The following is a 20929-nucleotide window of genomic DNA, read 5'->3' as shown; positions in this document are numbered from 1 at the left end:
GCCATTATTATAGGTGCTGTTTATCACGATGATAAACAGCACCTATAACAAATCAGAAATGTCTGGAGGGAAAAAGTCCAGTAACTAATATTGATAAAATTATGAAGGTCGTAGTCTCCAAGGATAAAGTCCTCAGTGCTTAGAAACCCCATCAGTTTTTCACCAATGTGATGTGATCTGTCAATGAGATCATTGATTTATCACATGTCTGAGATTGGCATAATTAATATTATAGCAGTATCAGAAATGATGTATTTGGTTACATGAAAGATTTTTTTGTGGTGCCTTTTTTCACTCTTATGTTTTTAATGTAATGTTCATTATTAGATTAATGGCAATTAAAAATAAAAATATGATTATGATGTTTTGTTGGCAATATTGAATATTTTTTGTAGTAAACACCACTCCAGTTATTTAATTACTTCTCTCCACTGTTTAGTATCTACTTATCTAACTTCACCTTTTTTTCTTCTTTATCCTTTAGTCCCTAAGCACTAAGTTAAGTAGATATTATACAGCACACACAATGCACACTTTGGAAAGAGAGAATATTATTCTTTACATTGAATTGCACGATGGATTGCAATTCAATGGGCAAGTCACTCAGTCTGCATCTTTTGCCTCACTTGATATCAAATGTGAACAGGATTATAGGAAAAACGTTTTACTGAACCATTCAAATGAAGAAATTTGTGAGGTACAAGGGGTATTTGGAATTTAAAGCCTTAAGGCTCTTAAAAATAAGAAAAAGTTTTTTTAATGGGCAAAACTGTCGTGTATAATAGAATTCACTTTTTATATAGAGTTTGCAGTTACAGCAACGCTATGCGTGTAGTGTTTCTTTAAATGGCTTGCTGTATTAGTAATACTACTTCTGGAATTCATTATCAGCAAAAACATTCAAAGCATTAGCAAAAAATCATGGTGCATCTTCTGGGACAAGAAAAATCCATTTCTCATCAACTTTCTGACTTGAAGATATATATAATATTGCTTCTTACTATAAAATTGAAAAAATTTTCAGGCGATACAAAACTAACAGCAAGGACTGGTAATTGCTTACTGCATGGTAACATCTGCCTCCACATTACTCACAATTCACAGAAATTGTTGCAGACTTTCAGATAGGAAAATTTGGCTCATCCTTCACCCAGCTTATCTCCATTAAAAGACTATCATTTGTTTACAAAGTCGAAAAAATTGTCATGGCAGCAGTGAGATTCAAGATCCGGTAATGTAGTTAAGGAAACGGGCCATTAGTTAAGGAGACAGGGAAACTGTTGTAATATTGGAACCAAGATATTCATTTCCAGGTTCATCAAAGTATTGAGAGATGTGAGTATATATAAAAATAAATTAGGTTAAATTCTAAAGTTATTGAATCATCGCAAAATGAAATGCTTTAAAAATATTTTCTGCTCTTTTTATCTTATGAATATCCCGTGTACCTGCGGAACCTCACATGCAATACCAACCAGTTAGAATATGATGAAAGTTAATTGCTTCTATAACATATATTTTGTCTAGGTCTCGTGTACCTTCCAAACTGGGAAAAAACTTGAAACTGGACTAGTACACATCATGATGTCATTATGCACATCAGTTGATGTAATTAGAAATTTAATAAGTTAGTGTTGCTTTTAGATGCAATTTATAATGAATGTACAATAGAAAAATTTCTCTACTGAAAAATAGATTGTAGAGTAGAAAATAAACACCTTAAAAAGTATTGTAGGTATTTAGTTATTTATTGGCATATGGTGTGAATGTAAATTTCTTGTTTTTTTTTTGCAGTCTAAACAAAAGCCGAAGAAAAAATGCAAAGAATCGACAGAGGTACTGAGTAAAGTCAGTTTTTCCCCTATAGAGCAGAGTTTTCTCAGTCAATTATCATCTGAAGAATATCAGTTGCTCTTTAATGAAGAATTGTTTGACAAGAATGAGTAATATTTACTTTCTTTTTAATTTTTTAACTAATTTTTTTTTAATGCTTAGCTTTTACATACTTTTTTTGACACAAACTTATTGGTACATCATCTCTACATTATAAAAGTGAAAATAACTTTGCTTAGATTTTATGTTAGGAATCACACTTATGGAATGGATGGTTTTTAATGTTCATTTCTCTTATTGCATCATACAGGGAATACAGTTTGAATTTTCTTTTGTTCTTATACATAATGTTTGATATCTGTTCATCAGTTTGTGATTCATGTAACAGTTATTAACATTATTTTATAACTATTTTTTCATGTTAGGGCGTTTTAAGAGTTCACCTTCTTTTCTTATTTATACCACCTTCAATTGAAAAGTAGTGTAGCTTTACCTTTGCCCTAAATAAATTTCAAGTTACATTAAGATTTTTATCAGCATCCTTCAAAATAACAACTCTTAATTTTCATGAAACCAATTTTTTTAATATCACAACGTTAACAATTTTTCTACTCCTTTCGAGCAAGCAGTTATTTATCACAAGATGCAATGGGAGTTGTTATTTTTCAGCATATTTTGTTATAATACAGTAGAAATTTGCTTAAAAGTGACGTAGACAGCATTTACACATGAGATTTTCTTTGAATTACTAACAAGTATAAAAAAAACTTTGCTCAAGAAATTGACCCCCTATAAATTATATCATAGTTCACATCTATAATCACTTAAAAAGTTAAAATGTTTATGTAATTCTCTGTAGGAAATTATGCAATTGATTCATTGCTAGATTTCTGTTGATCATCTTGCTACAAGTATGTCTGATGAGAAATATTCAATGAAGAAATTATATTAGGACTACACCTTTTATTTAATATAATCAAACTTATATACCTGTTATAATGAGATAATTTATTTGCATTAGAGTCCATAAAGTCCATAATATATTAGCATTTTTTGAAAATTCAAATAATTCATCAACATATTGATCACTGTGCTAATTAAATTTTATATTAACTGAAACCTTAACCACCAAAACACAGTAACAGATAAGTAAACCTAAAAAACTAACACCAATAATCAACTTTTGCAGGGGGGAACTTAACATTTAGAAAAACTTAACTTAAATTATCATTATTATAACCCTTAAATTTGTTATGACGAACAAACTACTCCAAAAATGGTAGTGGAGTTTTTGTTTTCCATAACAAATTTCAGGGTTATAATAGTGATAATTTTTTTTTTTTTTTTTTATTGTAATTATAGAATTGTATACTAACTGATGATGTGGGATATGTGAAAGTTTATTATTGGTGTTAGATTTTTAAGTTTACTTATCTTTTCTTGTGTTTTGGTGGTTAAGTTTTCAGTTATTGAATTAACATTATTAAATCAATGCTCGCTGTTGTGTAATTATTAGCATATTTAACTCCCATTGTTAAATTTTATTTTTGAACTTTTTAGTTACATACTCTGTAGCATATAAAAAAATTTATATATTAAAAAACTTTTTTGCTACCTCAACTCATTTGTTTTTGAAGTTTAGTGCTTTCCTTACTCAATCTTTGGGCATCTTATTAATTTCTATTTAAAGTTACATAGTTGCTTCTATCTTGAAACTGCTCATAGAAATATAATAAAATTGATTATTGTTAACATACTCATAATTATAAAAACTTTAGCTTTGAGAATAAAATATTAATTAGGAACATACATTTTAGTAACTCGTGTAATGAACTCCCAACAGAACTGATCACTGGTGTGATTATTCACAGAAGCAGCGTATGTCATTATTTAGCTCTACTTAATTTATTTACTTCCATATAAAATTATTTTTTTTCATCAAGAAGGTAAATTGTTTTCCAACCTTATACATTTTGAACTTTTAAATATCCATTTATTTACTTACAGGTAAAATTTTTAAAATGCTTTGTTGCAGCCAATATCAACATACAATCATCCTGTTTCTATAAGGTGGTTTGCAAAATTTGATTCCTGGACTTGCTATGTGTACTTTAAATTTATTCTGAAATGATCATCTACGTCTAATATCATGTTTTAGGTCATATTTCAAATTTTATTCACCTTGTTTTCAAAATTGATTGATCAAATCCAAATTACAGTCTTAATAACTTAACTTTATTATTGTTCTTGAATCCTGTGTTGTAGAACCAAATCTACAAAATTTGTTTTTGCGTGATAACCGTCTATTCACATCACATTTTTTCAATTAAACGTTTTTCTTTAATCTGGTTCAAATTGTTTTTCTCTTTATCTGTCACTTTACTTGTCATCTGCTTTTATCCATTTGTTTTTGCTGTTTGTTGTATGATGTGTACATATATTGTTCACTAGCAGTTGAGTTAAAAAATGAAATATGGTACGGAATGAATTGTGTTATCGGCCAGAGTTTGTTTTCTCTAAGTTAAGTATCTTTACTGTTTATCATAGTAATATTTAAATAATTTAGATTTTTTTGCGAGTTAATTTTAAATTAGGATTAATTTGTTTTACTGGACACAAGCTGGAAGAAATTGTGGTCATAGCAGTATTTGCAATTGTCTTGTGACAACACATTACAGTCAGAGACTTGTTTCATAAGCGGGATAATGCCTCCAAACCATAAAGGAAGGTGAAAGTACCGAACTATAATGTTAACAATCTTCCATATCAGTCATTGTATAATATATTTATACGCTGAATCAAGTTTTTCCCTGTGTGAAGTAGGCTAATCTCAGAAGATTTAGCTTAACTACTTAAAAAATGTACAATTTATTAGACACCTTGCTTTTTAAGACAAAAAGTTAATTATGGAGAAGTTAATCAGAGAATGTGGGGAAGTTCACCTGAGAAAAAATTAAGTAGAATAAAAACACAATACAATTTAAATTTAATGTTTAACATGAAAATTACTGTAATGAATTAATTTAATAATTAAAATTTGTTAAATACTGTTAATTAAATTTAGACCAGAGAAAACAAAACTTTATTTTGTTTTATTCTTAACATAATCAGTGCCTTTGTCAAAGTATGTACAATACAATAACTGGTGTTACCCTGTATGCTTAATGAACAAATTATTCAAATCATTTGTTAAATAAAATTTAATTATTTTTTGTTTGATAATAGATATTTAACAAAGATCTAAAAAAATTAAGTTGCTAAAAAGAAATTGATTAATTTTCTTTAATAAATCTCTACTTTCCTGGCAAGATTTTGCTTTGTCTTGTCTTGTCTTGCAACTATGTGTGTTGCATGTTAGCCAAATTAAATTTTTCAAATAGGCAAGTGAAAAACAAATTAATCTATTTTTGGTTCTAAAATTATGAATAAGACATGTTTTAATTTTTGTATAAAAGAATTCTTGTAACATGCCAGATGAAAAATAAAATTAAAATATGTAACAAGTTTGGTCTTTATAAAAAAAAAAAGTTCATAAATGTACGATTACCCTAATCCGTTTCATGCATTTGACACAATTATCACGAGGCTTGTGTAATAAATTTAAGTAAACTTATTGATTGGGTAAAAATAACAATAGTAGTGATACATGTGTAAAAAGTGATGTTTACACTTGTCCAGAATTCACAGCAAAATTTATTTATTATATATTTCTCTTCATCAGTATGCTTTGTACATCTCATATTTTTTTATTTTAATTTACTTAATTAAGTCTAATTTACTGATATTATTTTTGCTGTACGTAATGGATAAATTCTTGATGGCCTTCATTCTTATCACAGATGCAGCTCCTCTTCATGAGAATGACACTGACAATTCTAATGAACTTGAAGGTATATTTATCATATTGAAAATAAACATAACAGTTTTGTTTAAAAATAAATAAATTATATTGAAATTTAGTCATTAAAAAAGTTTTATTACTGTTATTTTTTAATTTTCTTCTCTTGGAAATGTGTAACCCTTCTGTAACCTCCTTAACAATTTTTTTTTTTCAGTTGTTTTCCTGCTATAAAAATTATTTTTCTTTAAAGCCCAGCCATCTTAATAGTTGAAAAAATAAATATTTACATTTTAATACTTTTTGAGTAACATTTTTTTATTATAGTAGATTATTTTATTTGAAGTCAATTGTAAAAAAAATGATGTTACTAATATATCCTTATTTTTTTCAGCAAGTCCCTTCTGGAAATTGGTTGTTCATGTGATGGATATAGGCCCAATATCACTTCTAATAAAAATACATGTTTCCAAAGTATATATGACAGTAATATTTCAAGTGATTCCTGTAGCTCTGGTTACAGTATTTCCACATCTGTGAGTCCTGATTTGTTAAGCTGTTCACCCAATCTATACAATACATCTAATAGTGAAGGATCACATTGTTCATCTGATACAATAATTTCTTCTTTTAATTCACCAGTTACAGATGATGGGTTATCTTTTGGAAAGTTTTCAGATGAGCTATTACCTACATCAGACTATGAAGGCAGCCCTTCTGGAAGTAATGGGTTTTCACCTGCACCATCTGTTTCGCCAGATCATACAAAAGACATTGACCCTATTGTCAATATGAACTGTCGTAATAACACAACAAGGGGGTATACTTACACATCTGGAAACTGTCTTGATTTATTTGAACAAAAAACCCAAAATTTAAATTTTGATGTGAACATAACAAAGGATCAGAATTCATATAGCAATGTTGGGATTACAACCCAAATGAATGTAAGTGTTATAAACCCACTGCTGCAAACTGTTGGCTTGGTTTGTGAAGCCAATAAACCATCAGATGTTAATACATCTGATCCCAATGCTTCATGGAATAATCATTCCTTACCAATGTATAGCTTTGAAGTGCAAAATATTGAACTGAAACCTGCTGCTACGTATACAACTGCTGTAAAAGATTCTAGTAGTAATTTACCAGGAAAGAACAATTTTAGACAAGTACAAGCTGGAAAAAATCAAGTAAATGAGAACCATATGCACAGATCTGGATATAATAGGCTTAGAGAATATTGCAAAGATAAAAAACGAATAAATTCAGTTACTATTCAATGGGTTTCAACTCTAGTGGAAACAAGATGTCTAGATGCATCTAGTAAATCACTGTAAGTACAATTCATACTATTCAATTATCAGTAGTTAAATTTTTAGCTAGTATTTGATTTGCTTATTTGTAACAAATGCTGTGTGAAATTTTTTTTTACTTGAAAGCAGAAGTATTAGAAAAAAGTAATTATGCATTTTGCACATCACATATATAAAATAATTTTTGATGTGTGTAATTTAATAAACCCTGGTTTTTAAATTTTAAATTACATAAACATGTAAATAAAAAGAATAATAAATGTATAAAAATATAACTTCTAGTTCATGGAAATAAGGTAGAATTAGGAAGCATCAGGATTTTCAGAGAGATGTGATCAAACTTAAGTCCTTTGCATTATTCTTCGTTTATGAAAGATTTTTTTTTTTTAGTAGTATTACATATTACCTTATGTGAAGTAACTTACAAATCGTTTGTTTGGGTGTTACTTGCTCCAAATAAAATTGTTATCCAGCTCAAGGTTTATCATTTCAAATACAAAGGTGTAAGTTTAAAAATGGGCATAAATAGGCATTCAAAAAAAATATTGAAGTGACTCTATGCATAGTAAACAAGTCACTTTGGGTTTTACTTTTAATTCTTGTCAACTGAAATTTTATTCTCCTAAGCTCTAGGTATTAAACATTTATACTGTTGTGTTAAGTTTCATTTCATCTATTTTCCATTAGACATATATGTTATCTGATTTAAAGATGTATTTAATCCATTTTATATTTGGATACTATGAAAACCTCTACATCTTTACAGTGATTAGATTTCAAAAATTTACTGTAACTGTAAAATCCATAAATACAGAAACAAAAACTATATGGGAATGTGGGAGTTCGACAGTTTTTAAAGTAATGAAATTATCATCTACAAAGTAAAAGTCTATGCCCAAAAAGAATATTGATTTCAATATTTTGATCACCATATGTATTTGTAAAATGATATTCAAGCAATTATATTTTTAGTCCAGTGAATGCTCTTAACAAAAAAAAATTTCATTTGTCCTTATTTAATTTTTTACTATAATTTTTTATATACTAACATCGCTTCTCCAAGTTTATGTATAACATTATAACTTTTTACGGAGGAATTTGCATCCTTAAAAAACCTGACTGATGACAGGAAAGTTTAATTTCTTGAAGTTTTAAATGTTTAAAGTCCGATTAATATCTGCCTGTTTCATATTACAGTAATTACTACCAATTCTTCTGACTTAATATTTTTACACCCTTAAATTTCATGGATGTTTTTTCTTGGGAAGTTTCAATTACATATGAGCCATTGCATTGTAAGGAATGCAGTTCACCATTTACCCAGGACCTTTCAGAGCCTATTTCAGCAATTCTACGAGTATAAAAATTGGTTAATACCTCCTATTGAATTTTATGTTAAGTAAATACGTGTAAAAACAACACATAAAATAGATTACTGAAAACATGAGAAACCCGGCTTATTTCATGTAAAAAGCTGTAAATTACAAAGTTATTATCGCTCTAGTATTTGTAATGGCAAAAAGTTGATAATTATTTTTAGGCACATATAGCCCCTTACAATCTATGACTGCCTTGACAGTCCACACAAGTGTCATCATTTGTACATAATATAATTTACTGCCACAAAAATAATTAGTCATTGACTGTGACTATATATCAAAATTGTGACCGGGTTTTGATAATTGATTACGTAATGGAGTATGTCTGCCTTGACACTTCAACCTGAAAGGCTTATACATCATCTATTATCTAATCCTGTAAGCTCAATTAGATCTTTGAATAAATATAGTCATGATAGATGGGAGACTTCAAAGATCAAATCTCTTTTTTATTGTAGCTTTATCATATTCTAAGAAAAGGTGACTAGCAACCTCATTGAACTGCTCACATAATCTCTTAACAGGAATTTTTCTAGTCTCTCATATATCTTAAATGACACTTAAATTACTGTTCAAGTGTAGAATTAATAACTTTCCTAAGACATAGCCTATTCGGCCTTATTACGAAATCAGAAAGGTCTTTGCTAAATTTGTGGAAACAAACCTGTAAATCTTCATCACAGATTTCTGTTCATCGAAACTGAGGGAAATCAGTCAAATTCGACTCAACATAAACACTAACCCTTGGTTCTCCATCAGTGCTTAAACTATCTCTGTAAAGCTTCTTATATCAATTTTATTTAATGTTTCTGTTAGCTAGAATACAAAAATAGAATGGAATTGGGCCCATCAGCATTACAAGAATAAATGTCTGTTTTCTTTTAAAAGCTCCAGATTCAAGGTGATAAATAACTAAACCTTGTTGTCTTAATGTGAAGAAATATCCAGATAAATTTCCTGTTCATCAAAATAGTAGAAAAAACATAAATATTGGATATTTTATAGGTTCACTGGATATCAAAAACATAAATTGTGCAGGATTCCTTTTGTTACTGAAAAAACACAAATAAAGAATTATTCTCTCTGAAGAATAGGAAATCATTTAAAAATACTCTCCCTGAAATTATTAAATGTGTAAATGAAGGTAATATTTATTTAATTTAAATATATTGGAAGCATGCTAAGTATTTTATTTATTTTAGAAATTTGTTTACATTTAAATAAAAACTGATACTTGAAATACTTATTTAACTTGCATGCAAAATTAAAATATCACATCTTGTAACTTATGGTTTCGATATGACTGAAACATTACCAGAAATATTAAGCTAAAATTATGTAACAACTATTTTGGATCCTAACTCAACAGGATGAATGTCATAGTGTTTGCAAATTGCCATCCAAATGTAGGTCATTATTTATCATTAGCACATAAAACTTATCTTTACACTACGTATATAAACAATTTAACTGTTTCATTTTTGATTACATCGATTTCCTTTCGTGTAATTTTTTTCAGTCTGTGTGATCGACTCAGAACATAGAAAAATCTGTTTAACTTTGCCACTTTCAGCAAATAATTGCAGGTAGCCTGTTGAAAACAAATTTGTGATTGTTTATAGGGAGAATCACTTTCCAGCCTGACATAAAGGCATAGAGAACTGCACAAATTTACTCATAAGTTTGCTCACAGTTTCATACATAACTATGTATGACTCAGTTTTACTCATTCTATGTATATAATTGCACCTTCTTCTAAGTGGTGTAAATGCAAATTTCACAGGAAAAAATACTTAAAACTTTATTAGCTGTATATATGATGTATTTTAAAATATAATGTACCACTTCACAGTATGTATTCCTAATAAAAAAAAATTGAAGTAATCATTATTTTTATATAAAAAATAAAAGATTTGGAGAATTTTTTTTTCATTAGTGCTAAAAAGTTTAAGTAAGATTTTTATTCTATATTTTTGAAATAATATCTATTTTAATCAGTGAAATGGATTTTATTAACTCTTTGTACCTTGGGGAGATGATATATACTTCCCTTGCAGCATGTATTGGGAGAGACATTCTTATTGATTAGGGTGAGGTTTCTTCTTGTTGATAATATTTCTGTTTTAGTTTATTTTATTTAGTATGCTGTATCTTTTCAAAAAAGATTTTTGTTACTATGTATTTTTTTAAAAAAAGAATATTAAATTGTGATGTCAGAATGTATACACTGGATTAATACAAATGAGTTGAGTTATGAGACTGATGAAATAATTTATTATAGCTGCTGCAAAGATTGTGGGTATACATACAACGGCATAGAGTGATTAACCATGAAAATAATTAATCTTTGCATATCCTAGACTTTTGTTAGTGTAATTTTAGATTTATGTACTTTTAGAAAAGCACTTATAATGTTCATCGCATTTAATGTAACTATTAGTTTTTTATCTTTGTTCTTGTTTATTAAGGTCATTTACACATTCTGATACATAATTACATTTTTGGTACTTTTTATTTTCTCTTTCATATATAGGTTTTTTTTTTACAGAATTTTAATAAATCTTCTGAAACAACTTAGTTTTATCTTTGGGGATAACCAGTGCAACAGTGAAGCTATTCGTCATTTAGAGCAAGTGTGGCAGGAGAAATTGTATGCCTGCATTGAATGTGTCATACAATACCTGAATGAACCAAAACTTTTTAAGGAACCAGATAGTGAAGGCAATACACCTCTTAAAATTGCTGCTTTGTATTGTTACAAAGAGCCATTAATTGCTAGAAGTATTGCTGACTGTATCATCAAAGTGGGCTATGACCCCAATGAGGTAATTTTGAAATATTTAGGTCATAACAAGTGAGTTACTAATATTTTATTGAGTTACTGTATCATTAGTTAATATTTCAATGTAAAAAAATTTAAAATACCTTTCAGAGGACTGAGTTAGATTATCAGTTATAATGTTAAGTTAAACATATTTAATTTTCACTTTCAGTAATATCAATAAAACATGATAAATTTTGTACATTAAAAAATATATGATTCTAAACATCAATTTATTACTTTCCCTTTTGTAGCAATTGGGCTTTTTTATGTTTTTTCTGAAATAGATACCTAATTTGCATGAAAATATTCTGTTTCAAAAAAAAAAAATCTAAAACGTAAAATAAGAATTGATTTAAAAACCATGAATCAAAGCTGCGAAAAGTTTTGTTTGTCGCCTGTATTTAACAAAAAAAATTCTGTTTCTTAATAATTGCCCGATCAGTGGTTCCATTGACCACTTGCTAATATTGATGTTAATGTTCTATTGACTAATATTGATAAAACAAAGATGTATACTTCTAAAGACAGCAAATCTTCCACAGTTCATGTTTCTTGCTGTTCCCTAAGGAATGCTCACTATAATAAATCAGGGTATGGTTTCCTTCCACCCTAAAGTAGCTGCATTGATTAAAATTTATCTGAAACCCTCTGCATTATATTTCAGTTCCCTAAAAATTTCATTTTTTTATTCAAAATGGAAAAAAGTATTGCTTTGTTATGTTAATTTGTGGGTCATGGAACAGTTATAATATTTCAAAGAGTACCATTGTGAAAACTTCAAGTATATGTAAAGTATGGATAAAAAGTACTTCTAGAACCTTGTTTAATAAGTAAATCTCATATATCAACTTTTACATGCTCCTAGTCAGTTCTCTAACCCACCGGGTTGGTCTAGTGGTTAACGCGTCTTCCCAAATCAGCTGATTTGGAAGTCGAGAGTTACAGCGTTCAAGTCCTAGTAAAGTCAGATATTTTTACATGGATTTGAATACTAGATCATGGACACCGGTGTTCTTTGGTGGTTGGGTTTCAATTAACCACACATCTCAGGAATGGTCGAACTGAGAATGTACAAGACTAACACTTCATTTACATTCATACATATCATCTTCATTCATCCTCTGAAGAATTATCTAAACGGTAGTTACCGGAGGCTAAACAGGAAAAAGAAAGAAAGTCTGTTCTCTATGAATGATGACATGTACCTGAACTTGATACAATTATAAATTGATCCTAGGCAAGACTGAAAATTACATCAATCTCCTGAGGCAATTCCTCCACAGATTGATTGTCCCTTTTTCCTTCCTAATAACTTTCTTTTCTTATTCTTGATCATTTCTCTTTATCCAGGTAAGTACTATGGGGTTTATGTCAGCCAACAAAATGGCATCATATAGTAGCCACTCAGGCAGTCTCTAACTTAGTGCAGTGGTAACTCTATTGTTAGCCTGTCCTGAGATTTTATTCCTTTCTGCAGTTGCACAAAAAGATCTAACTGGTGGCTTAGGTACTGATCAGTTAACCCTACAATCTGTCATTGGTGTTGATCGTACTTCTATAATTAATTGTTCAATCTAATTATTTTTGAAAAGTTTTGTACTTTGAAGAAAAAAGAACTTATAGTTTTATAATAAATTAATTTAAATTTTGTCAGTTTTAATTATTATTTTTAATCTGTGTTTTTTTTTTAGGTTGTTGATAATAATCAGAATACCTTGTTACATCTTCTGTGTCAGAAAGGTGAAACTCATGTTGGTGTACTGGCTGAACTTGTGAATGTTAAATACAATGATGGGAATCCTGTATTTAACATAAATTGCAGGAACCGTTTTAATGAAACTCCTTTGCATATTGCAGTGGCTCAAGTTCCTTGCAATTTTGCTGTTATCAAACTTCTTGTTTCTCATGGAGCTAAATTATATATTAAGGTTGGTATTTTACTTTTTTGATTAATTCCCATTAATACAGTTTATGATTAATTCTCCACCATTATCAGATTATGATATTTGAAATTTTATAATGAGTGGAAGATGCCAAACAAGCATCCCATGATTATGAGATAAGGTTATGTCCCATAATCTTCTGGATGAGAAATAGAAACACCCATGGAAGTAGAAAAATTGGTATCTCAGTCAACAGAAGTTAGGAACTTTTACTTACAGTAAACTTCATTATTTATTTTGTGTGAAAGATAAATATACTTTATCATGCCGATAGCTGAAAATTGCTGTATCAGATGTGAACTGATAAAGAACTGCTATGATGCCTTGCATCAACATAAGCGTACAATGATTTTCTGTCCTGTCTTAGAACATATGTTGGAATCACAACATAGAATATAAAAAATCATGAAGAAAAGATGAATACTGCATAATTGCTATGGGTAAAGATTTTCTGTCCAGTACGTGCCTATATGTGCTGACATAAACCAATTAATGTCCAAAAAGTTATACTGCTGTAAAAATGTTTAAACTTAAGGATCACTAACTACTTTGTTAGTGTTATAAAAATTTTACCTTTGTTGTTTAATTGATTTCAGCAAATTACATTTTCAGAATATTAACACCGTTTTGATTTAAGAATTAGAAAGAAATTCTTAAAAACTTTGTTTTATATGAAACGTAAGCATTATCAACATTAGTTAGCTCATGCTTTCCATGTACTAACTAATGCTGATAATACTAAAAGGGTTCACTACTGTCAATGGTTCAAGAGCTTCATTAAAGGCAACATTGGCATTTTTGATGAAATGTTTTTCAAATATGAAGCGTGGTTTCACCTTGGTTGGTATGTTAATAGCCAGAACTACTGGATCTAGGGTACTGAAAACCAGGTTTTCAGTACCCCAAATGTATTGACTATAGAAGTGGATGGATATCATTCTCAACACCTTCTGTAAATTATTATGTAAGTGTTTGCCAATAAAATATTATTTATAGATTAAGCTAAGTAATAGGGCCTCTTTTAAGTTGTATACCTGTAGATTTTGATCATCAACCAAATTTAATAACCATTGATCTATTAATGTATGTATAATCTATCCAATTCTCCTGTTTATTACAAAATTTAGTCACAAACATTTCCCCTCTCTTCCTAGTTTGTGTTAAAACCTTCTTGTTTAATCATCAACCCAGTATTCAATTTTTCTTTAAATTTGCATCTCAAAGACCACTGTTCTTATTTTCTTTTGGTGCTCCTATAACAAAGTTTCACTGCTGTAAAATGTTCACTTCATATGTATATTGTTAAAGAATTTCTTTCTAATTCTAAAATCAAATCAGTATTAATATTCTGAAAATATTTTGCTGAAGCCCATTAAATAACAATTGCAAAATTTTTATAACACTAACATATAAATAGTTAGTGATCCTTAAGTTATCATTTTTTAAACATTTTTGCATCACAGTATAACTTCTTTGGACATTAATTGGTATATGGCAACATATAGTTTATCCCAGAGATAATGGGGATTCATTTCTACCGGTTTTAGTACCAGTTTATCCTAAAACTATTCATTAGTAAACAACCTCATTCACTGATACTATGACTTTCAAATAAGTAATGAGTACATACAGCATGAAGGTAAGAAAATGGGAAAATGATTGGTAGTAATGATAATATAAATGTTGCAAGAGCAATGCAAGATATATGCAGTTACTTGAACTAAAATTGTAACACTTGAAAAGAAAACTTTAGCTAACTGAAAATTGACAGTAAACTAAAAATGAGTGATTTTCATTGCAGTAACAAATATAGATTCTGTTACTATCTTTCCACAACAGAATAACCATTATCAAGCTTGTAAGAAACTTTTAGATTTAAGTCTTTACAATTTCATAAGAAAAGGAAAAAATAAAAAAATAATAAAAAAGCAATAAATCATAAAATTAAAATAAAAAAAAAACAGTATAATTTTACTTAAAATTTATAAACTTCATATATAAGGTTTGATAAAATATTTAATGACTATATTAAATTTATTTTCTAGAAATGACCGAACAAAAAACTTTTATGTCGGAATACTGCCATTGGTATCTCCACGGAACCATAATGGCTGCTTGGTTTATGTTATGTTATAGGCTATAATAAAGTGTTTTGTTGTGGTCAAAATTATATAATGGAGGGTCAGAGAGTTGCATCAAGTTTTCTATAGAAAAAAAGATAGTAAGTACATTAACATGGTGAAAATATTGCATAAAAGTTTGGTGAGTCTTAATTTGCAGAAAAAAAGCAGTTCTTTCATGGTATAAATTCTTCGAAGATGGTCATGAGTTATTTGATGATGATGACTAATCATTCATAATAACTGTTATTAGTGACAGTTCACATCAGTCAACTTGTTATTCTTGCAACTATAAAGTGAAAGGCTGAGCACATCAACTCACAATGACCAGTGAAAAAGTGCAAAAATCATGGCTAATCGTTTAATCACTTTCAGAAAAGTTGCTATAACGTTTGTATCTCATATGGTTTCCATGGAACTATGCTCACTAAAATTGAATATGATACAAGTGGCAGCAAATTTATTCCAACATTTTTTTTAATTGCAACCAAAAATATTGCATAGTCACAAAACTGTTGAGGAAGAGGTAATGTCACTGATGACTGACTACACATCACAACCAGTAATGAATCATGATATTTAGCTATGATACCAAAACAAGACTCTACTGTTGTAATGGTAACTCACAAGCAGATCCAAGACCAATAAATGGTTTCAGATTTCCCAGTCACTATCAGTATTGTGTTCCAAAAACTTTTGTGGCACCTTATAGGTACCACAGTTAATAAAGATACCACTTGGGCATTTGTATAAAGCTTTTAAAAAAAGGCCAAATTTATAGGACTGTTAATGGAATAACACTAATAATACATCAGCTACATTCATTTCATTGTTACTGCAGGTACATATGACTTTTTTATTTTTTCAAGAATGAAACAAATAATGGAAGGACACCATTTTGCAATCACCATACATTAAACAGAAATTGTCAAGCAAGGTGAAAACTATATAGGAAGGTGGATTCTAGAAATGTTTGGAAGATTGGAAAAAGAAATGAACATAGTGTATTTTATTTGATTATGAATGTTTTGAAGAGGATAACAAATGTTTCGAAAAAAGCACATAGTTTTTCATATAAAACAGAGATTATAAAAACATTTTTAATCAGATCTTTTATTTGCATCTGGAACAAGTTGAGTGGTCGATTGATTATTATTTGTTGCAAGATATTAAAATATGTATGGCGACACAATTTAATAACAAAAATATTGAAGAGAATATTATAATTACAGTCAAGAAAACATAATACAGGAAAAAAATATTAAGAAAAGGAAATTAAAAAACAGAGAGGAAAGAAATAAATCTGATAATGAAATAAAATATGTTAGAAAAAGGTTCATAGAAAGCTTAAATGTTTATTTATCAAAAGTTAATTAATCAATACCCTTTTGAAAATATTAATTGAGGTGGAATATATGACTTGTTCATGTATAGCAAATTCCATTTAAAATGATAGCCAGGATTAAGAAGGCAATAGACATTTTAACTGTATTATTTATTCTAAACAGTCTTTTTTTTCTTTTTTTAGGGTCCTTTTAACCGCACTCCTCTTCATATTTTTTTAAGCGGTAATTATGATCTTGAAATCCTGAGGACTTTACTCGGATCAACTAGTTGTCAGCAAGCTTTTATTGAAGAAGATGATAATAGGAATACCCCATTTATAACTATTCTAAAAAACAATAGCGTTTCAAAAAGAAAACAATTAGATGCTGTTTGGTTGTTTATTATCAGTGGTGGTGTAAAGCCCCGTCGTAAATGTGATAAATTTTTGATGTATGTTGATGACTCTCGTAAAGAGGTAAGAATAATTATATAATTGATTGAAAACTGCTTTTAAGATGATTATTAACCAATGTGATTACTTTAAAAAGCTATGCTAAATGGATTTTGAAATAAAATAGAGAAAAGGAGAATTAACTGAAATTTTTTTTCTAATTAAAAACCATTAACAAAAGGTTTATTTAAAATCTAAAACTAGTGGTCCATTTCTGTTACTAAATAACCATCATGTGTAGATAATTAATATTGGGTTTATATATACATATATATATATATATATATATATATAATTATATATTCCCACCGGGTTGGTCTAGTGGTGAACACGTCTTCGCAAATCAGCTGATTTGGAAGTCAAGAGTTCCCGCATTCAAGTCCTAGTAAAGGCAGTTACTTTTATATGGATTTGAATACTAGATCATGGATTCCGGTGTTCTTTGGTGGTTGGGTTTCAATTAACCACACATCTCAGAAATGGTCAACCTGAGACTGTACAAGACTGCACTTTACTTACACTCATGCATATCCTCATTTATCCTCTGAAGTAATACCTGACAGTAATTTCTGGAGGCTAAACAGGAAAAAGGAAGTGTATATATATATATATATATGTTTACAGAATAAGAGTAGTAATGCAAAAATTATTGATAAAAAGGTAATTATTGGTTTAGCTTTTCAAGTGAAGTTTTTGTATTGTTATTGCTGTTGTGATTATGTTTAAAACAGATTACAACAACATTCACAAAATAATAGAGAAGACTGTTAAAATTTAAATTCCTGGTTTTATTCAAGAAACTAAACAAGTTCTGAATGGTTTCAGTTATTTTTTGAATCTGTAGAAGAAATGTAGACTAATTATTTCTGATCTGGTCATGCCAAAACTATATTACCTGCAAAAATATATAAACCAGATAAATTGAATGCAACCTTAACATCTTGTAGACAAATAATGATCAGCGTATTATATTTTTTTGACATGTATAAATGTAAGTAATTGTCAAAGTTTTATTTTCTGACAACTTTGTGGGCTTGTAGATTATACCTTTCTTAACATTAAAGTTTTTATCTTGATTTATTATTTACAATTCTAAAATTTACTTTTTATTTAGTTTGCTTAAACTAAATGGTGCTATTTAAAACCAAAAAATACAAAATTGCAGTTACTTTTATTTACATATATGTATGCTGCATACATGCATGCATTTTTACTTACTTTATGGTTTTATTCATGGACTCCATTGTGATATTAGAGTGTACCGCAGATAATTGAAAATGCAATGTAAATAATGTTATTAAGAGCATAAACTAACTTAAAACAGTTGCAACTTATGATCTGCCATCTAGTAATTCGTTTAAAACTGGCCAAATATCTTATGAAGTATAAAAATAAAATTAAACTAAGAAAACTAAAATAAAATTTAAATATATATAGTATGCAGGAAAGAAATCTATAATTGAGTAGAACACACCTATCGCTTGACAATAGTGTAAAGAAATAAAAATGTTCAGAGTGAAAATATGATTTAATATATTTAAACAAGATTGTTTTTTTTTCTAGCTGTTTTGTTTTGTTTACAAATACATAAATTTCAAAGTTAAAATTTTAAAAAGAACAATGGTTTATTTAAAATACAGACAGTTTAGTAAAATCAGAACTGTCCTTGGATTGGGAATGTACAGTAAGATTTATTAAAAGTTCAAGAAGAGCTGGTTAACAAAGTATGTGACACCTCCATGTATGTATTATTATATCTGACATTATTTCTAAGCATTCCCCTCCCGCTCAATAACTCGTTTTCATTCTTTCTCTGAAGTTTGTGTTGCTAATATACATATACATATATATATATATTTTTTTTTTTTTAGGAAATCCGGTATTTACTTCAAAAAAAGAAGAAAATAAATTCAAAAGCATATATTATCCAAAAGGTTATGGTAAGGTTTTAAATTTCTAAGATTTTGAAGAAAAAAAATTGTGGTTTAATTTTGTTATTGTTATTATCATTAATTTTTATTCCTATTGTAGTTATTGTTAATAGTACTTTTATTATGTTATGATTATTTAACTGCATATCATATAGATAATGACAGGTGTTATTATTTGTTACCTTTACTGATTACTTTAGCATTAACGTACTTACTTTAACTTTACTGTTGGTAATTCATAACAAGTTACTTGTCAGATGTAATATATATAGATTTTAATAAAACCACCCTGCTGCCTTTTTAATTAACCCAACGCTTAATGCTTTTTCACTTCACTTATTCATCATTAAAAGATACGCTCTGGCTAGCTTACTTCTGAAGTCGTTCGCCCGATGATTTATACAGTTTTTCAAAATTTTTATGTCCATGTTAAATTGTTTGTATTATCTTTCACTGCTTGTGCAGTGTTCAAATGTGATAACATTTTTATGTTTTTTGTATTAAATTTATATTTTGTATATTGTATTTGCTCATTAGGGTATTAGGTATTTTTGTTGTTCATCAAGAAAGGACAGCGGCAGTTGATTTCTTTTGCTCAACTAAGCAGTTAAAGCTCAGAATGATCAGATGTGGTTCACAATTGGAAAAGTCTGTGCTATTTGTTTACTGCATGATGCTATCTTGCTTTAAAGTAAATTGATGTAAACAATTTGAACAAACAAATGTATTTTAACTGAAGAAATATATATTATCACTTTGTGCTATACATGTTGTATAATTTTAATCTGTTATATAATCTACTGTAAAATTTAAATAAATATTTGTTATTAATTTTATCATACCAGACTCTCATTGACGTTTACAATTTATTTATCTTTAGTGATGACACTTTAAAATGTTATTATAATTTACAGTAAATTTTCCTTTACAAGATACTTTAGAATTTTTTTTGTTCACCTGCACATTTCCTCTGGCTGTTATTTGGTCCTAGTGTGTTGAATGTAGAGCACTGATACGCATTATTACTGAATGGACACAATCAGTTTTTTTTACCTTGTCTAACTGCTGGTTCATGTGAATCGACAAGTACATTTACCAAATGATTTTTATAAGTGTGTACTTTTAGAATTTTATCAAACACATTTGTTTCTGAAATAATATCAATATTATTCTATTTTACTTTTATTATTACAAAAACAATTTTAGTTTCTATACAATTTTATAAATATGATAACCTTTTTCTTTGATATACTCCGATGACCATTTTATATTATCATAGACTGTTACTTCTACTCCATTACTGGGTACAGGTAGCCCCACACGTTTAATTGTTTTTCAACAGGAAGGATATATTGCAAAGACTGTTCTAAATTTATCTTCCAGTCAGGTGATAAAAAAATTTAGTTAAAAGAAATTATTTTTTTTGTGATAGTAATTACATTTATTATATCCTTAAGTTAATTACATGCTTACATTACCCCTACACTCATTACCTGAATTCAGGCACTTATTCAACCATGAAACAAACTTCAGCAGAACTTCATTAAAGAACTACTCTCACAGTATACCCGGTCAATAATTAACCCTATTCATGAGCTCCTCATATGTATCAAAGAACAGGTAGCCAGATTGTATAATCAAATACGTGGGGTCAATTAAAAAAAAAAATAGAAAATTTACAAATTGTTTGATAGCTTAACTCGAGGTGGAATAGTCTAAAAAATTAAACTTCCAAGATGTGTTAAATGAAGGGACACTACAGGGTGAGAAGGTATAAAAGAAAAGTTGTGAACAAAAAATATAAAATATGTACTGAAATGAAATGTATAAATACCAAGTATTATAAAAGAGTGAAACAAAGTTAATAAAAATAGATTACAGAGTCCCAAAAAGAAGGAAAGTAAATTATAACTAAGTTTAAGCCGTTTGAATGGTAAACCAAATATTTCTTACGTACAAGCAATAGAAAAT

The 20929-nt window shown here is 28.6% G+C and overlaps 1 protein-coding gene across 1 annotated transcript in view; it reads left to right on the top strand.

Moving 5' to 3' along the window:
* The window catches only part of LOC142323426 (uncharacterized), a 33395-nt gene extending 13598 nt beyond the window's left edge, over window positions 1-19797 (top strand). The window contains exons 5-10 of the mRNA XM_075363026.1: window positions 1795-1943; window positions 6066-7004; window positions 10912-11188; window positions 12879-13115; window positions 16779-17051; window positions 18899-19797. Coding sequence (XP_075219141.1) covers window positions 1795-1943; window positions 6066-7004; window positions 10912-11188; window positions 12879-13115; window positions 16779-17051; window positions 18899-18979 — 1956 coding nt within the window. The 3' untranslated portion in view covers window positions 18980-19797. The remainder of the gene's footprint in view (window positions 1-1794; window positions 1944-6065; window positions 7005-10911; window positions 11189-12878; window positions 13116-16778; window positions 17052-18898) is intronic.
* The last annotated feature ends 1132 nt before the right edge of the window (window positions 19798-20929 follow it).

The sequence above is a fragment of the Lycorma delicatula genome, chromosome 4 (genome assembly GCF_047948215.1).
Source record: "Lycorma delicatula isolate Av1 chromosome 4, ASM4794821v1, whole genome shotgun sequence".
Classification (NCBI taxonomy): domain Eukaryota; kingdom Metazoa; phylum Arthropoda; class Insecta; order Hemiptera; family Fulgoridae; genus Lycorma; species Lycorma delicatula.
Note: the sequence above shows the minus strand (reverse complement) of the source record. Positions and strands in the feature narration are given on the sequence as shown.